Source organism: Arachis duranensis, chromosome 9 (genome assembly GCF_000817695.3).
Source record: "Arachis duranensis cultivar V14167 chromosome 9, aradu.V14167.gnm2.J7QH, whole genome shotgun sequence".
In the NCBI taxonomy this organism is placed as follows: Eukaryota; Viridiplantae; Streptophyta; class Magnoliopsida; order Fabales; family Fabaceae; genus Arachis; species Arachis duranensis.
This window is the reverse complement of record NC_029780.3, coordinates 53,107,791-53,111,904: the sequence shown is the minus strand read 5'-3', so window position 1 is coordinate 53,111,904 and position 4,114 is coordinate 53,107,791. Positions and strand designations below refer to the sequence as shown.

At 40.9% G+C, this 4,114-nt stretch overlaps 1 protein-coding gene across 1 annotated transcript in view; it reads left to right on the top strand.

Annotated features, from left to right (window-relative positions):
- The window catches only part of LOC110275716 (uncharacterized), a 1,086-nt gene extending 399 nt beyond the window's left edge, over nt 1-687 (top strand). The window contains exons 2-3 of the mRNA XM_052254277.1: nt 66-440; nt 655-687. Coding sequence (XP_052110237.1) covers nt 66-440; nt 655-687 — 408 coding nt within the window. The remainder of the gene's footprint in view (nt 1-65; nt 441-654) is intronic.
- The last annotated feature ends 3,427 nt before the right edge of the window (nt 688-4,114 follow it).

Genomic DNA, 4,114 nt, shown 5'->3' with positions numbered 1-4,114 from the left:
GGAGGTAGACCAAGGCAGGATAATGGTAAACGACCTCAACAGGCACAAGTGAATATCGCATGTAGGCAGTGTGGAAAGGATCATGGTACCAGACCTTGCCAAATCAGAACATTTACTTGTTACAATTGTGGGGAACCGGGACACTTGGCGAGGAGTTACCCAAAAAAAGACTTTCTCGAAATCCAATACGAACCCAGCAACAAGGTCAAGTGTTTGCCATGACTGCTGATGATGCTATGCAATCAGACGCCCTAATCCAAGGTCAGTGTATTGTCAAAGATCGATTTCTAACTGTACTGTATGACTCGGGTGCATCGCATTCCTTTATTTCTTTAACTGTTGCTCGTGAGTTGGGACTAGATTTCTATGAGTTGAACTTTGATCTAATTGTCCATACACCTGCGTCCCAAAATGCTTTGACTAGTTTAGTGTGCCTGCAAGTACCATTCACTATTAGGAACAGAACTTTTATACATGATCTAATCTGTTTGCCTCTATGTGGTTTAGAAGTTATTCTAGGATTAGATTGGTTGTCCAAGTATCATGTTTTCCTTGATTGCTATGAAAGAACTGCTATTATTTTGTCTGATAGTTTAGATATTAAACCATTTCTGTCTCATACTTTATATCTGAATTCTGTAAAAGTTGCATTAGACGGGAGTGATTGTGAGGGGTACGTTCTGTTAGCGGCTAGCTCGAATGATAGTGAACTAAGCCTAGAACGAATCCAAGTAGTAAAGAAATTTCCTGATGTTTTCCCGGACGACATACCTGAGTTTCCTCCTCAGCGAGAGATAGAATTTAGCATTGAACTTGTACCTGGAACCGGACCGATTTCCATAGCACCGTACCAGATGTCACCGTTGGAACTTGCAGAGTTAAAGAAGCAGTTGGATGAGCTACTTGGGAAGAAATTTATTCGTCCCAGCGCATCACCTTGGGGAGCTCCGGTATTGCTAGTAAAGAAGAAGGATGGTGGAATGAGACTTTGTGTAGATTACCGACAGTTAAATAAAGTCACTATCAAGAACAAGTATCCACTTCCACGAATAGATGATTTGATGGACCAGTTAAAAGGTGCAACTGTGTTTTCGAAGATTGATTTGCGATCGGGCTATCACCAATTCGAGTGAAAGAATCAGATATACCGAAGACTGCATTTATAACTCAATATGGTCACTATGAGTATACGGTTATGTCGTTTGGACTAACTAATGCTCCTGCGATTTTCATGGATTACATGAATCGTATTTTCCGTCCGTACCTTGATCAGTTCGTAGTAGTCTTCATAGACGACATTCTCATCTATTCGAAGACAGAAAGAGAGCATGAAGAGCATCTACGGACGGTATTGCAGATACTAAGGACTCGAAAGTTATATGCTAAACTATCAAAGTGCGAGTTCTGGACAGAGAAGGTGGCATTTTTGGGACATGTTATATCGCAGGGAGGAATTGCGGTGGATCCTTCAAAAATTGAAGCAGTAGTGGTGTGGGAACCACCTACGACCGTTACAGAAGTTCGGAGTTTTCTCGGACTTGCTGGATATTACCGGAGGTTTATTAAAGGATTTTCATAGATAGCCTTACCTCTGACTTACCTTACACGAAAGGAAGTTCCGTTCGTTTGGACGGCTGAGTGTGATAGAAGTTTCAAGATGCTTAAGGAAAAGTTAACAACTGCACCTGTATTAGTACTACCCGACCCGCAGAAACCTTTTGAAGTATACTGTGACGCCTCTCATAAAGGACATGGATGTGTGCTGATGCAAGACAAAAATGTGGTGGCTTATGCTTCCCGGCAGCTGAGACCTCATGAACGAAATTATCTGACGCATGATTTGGAGTTGGCTGCAGTAGTGTTTGCTCTGAAGATCTGGAGACACTATTTGTATGGCGCTCAACTAGAAGTTTTCTCTGACCACAAAAGTTTAAAGTATATCTTTGACCAGAAGGATCTTAATATGCGACAGCGAAGGTGGATGGAGTTCCTGAAGGACTATGATTTTAAGTTAAGTTATCACCCAGGAAAAGCAAACGTGGTGGCAGACGCCTTGAGCAGGAAGAATTTGAGTATCTCTTGGATGATGATAAAGGAAGAGAAGCTACTTGCGAAATTTGAGGACCTTAAGTTGGCTATGACTGAGACGTCAAATGGAGTATGTTTGGCGCAGTTGCATATAACACCAGATTTTAAGATTAGGATTCAGCAAGCACAAGCACAGGACTCAGAAATGATGACGATGCTGAGACGGATGAAAGTAGAAGAACCAGAAGCTGTAAGACTAGATCGTAGTAGTCTCTGGAGATACAAGAACAGAATTTGTGTGCCTAGCTCTGGAGATTTACGGCAAAGGATTCTTGCAGAAGCTCATCAAAGTAGATTTTCTATACATCCTGGAGTAACAAAGATGTATCAGGATTTGAAACAAATATTCTGGTGGCCCGGTTTGAAGAAAGAGGTAGCTGATTATGTCTCAAAATGTTTAACCTGCCAGAAGGTAAAAGTGGAACACCAGAGACCGTCAGGAACCCTGCAACCCTTAGAAGTACCACAATGGAAATGGGAGCAGATCACTATGGATTTTGTTATGGGATTGCCAATGACTTCAACGGGACACGATGCCATTTGGGTAATTGTGGACAGGTTGACAAAATCAGCGCACTTCCTTTCGATTCAAGTTGACTATACATTAGAAAGGCTGGCATGGATATATATTCAAGAAATCGTACGATTGCACGGAATACCTTCGTCAATTGTTTCAGATCGAGATCCGAGGTTTACTTCCAGATTCTGGGGAGCTTTCCAAAAAGCATTGGGAACAAAATTGCATATGAGTACAGCATACCATCCTCAGACAGACGGACAATCAGAGCGGACAATCCAGACATTGGAAGACATGTTAAGATCTTGTGTGATGGACAACCAGGGCAGTTGGGATAGGTATTTGCCATTGGTCGAGTTCGTCTATAACAACAGTTACCAACAAAGTATCAGGATGGCACCATATGAAGCTCTCTATGGAAGGAGATGTCAGACACCATTGTGTTGGAATGATGATGGAGAAGCTAGTGTCTTGGGTCCAGACTTAGTGCAAGAAACTACTGAGAAGATAAAGGGGATTCGCCAGAAGATCCAGACAGCACAGAGTCGTCAAAAGAGCTATGCCGATAATAGACGTAGACCCTTAGAGTTTAGTGAGGGAGACCATGTATTTCTTAAAGTAACCCCGACTACTGGAATAGGTAGAGCCCTTAAGACTAAAAAGCTTAACCCTCGATACATAGGACCTTTCCAAATACTTAAAAGAGTCGGTCTAGTAGCTTATCAAGTAGCCCTTCCTCCATATCTGTCGAATCTTTATGATGTTTTTCATGTCTCGAAACTTAAGAATTATATTCTCGACGAGAATCACATTTTACAACCAGAGATAGTATAGTTATGAAACGATTTGACATATCAAGCATCACCAGTTCAGATCGTAGAAAGAAGTGATAAGCAGCTGAGAGGCAAGACTGTTCGCTTAGTCAAAGTAGCTTGGGGACAAAGAGGAGAAGAATAACACACTTGGGAACTGGAGGATAAGATGAAAGCTAATTACCGGCATCTATTCTCAGGTAACTGAAATTTTGAGGGCAAAATTTTCTTTTAGGAGGGTAGAATGTAACAACCCCGGTTTTCGAGTACGCGAGATCTTTTCTGAAAGTACAGAGAACTCCGGAGGATCAGTAAGGGGAGAAGCTCTGATATATTATCAAGTATCTCAATCCTAATTGTCATTATGTCATCTTTAAGCTAGAACCTTTTATGAGGCAAGCTCGATAATGCAGTTACGAAGAACATAGTTTTTGAACCGTATCGGTTAGGAGTTTTGATCCGGTTTTTCGTAAATAGTCTTAGTTTGATGAACCGGACTAGATTCATGAGAGAAGAGAGATAATAGGGTAATATCATCATTATATGAGTATTATATGCTTCTTGAATGATATTATAAGGTTACCTGGTCAGTTTTAGTTAAAAACAGAAAATCGGTTTATTCATGTTTTATTCTCATAATAAATATGTTACTAGTGTCATTTATGCTAGTAGCTCAGAAAATAATTTTTAGAGATGT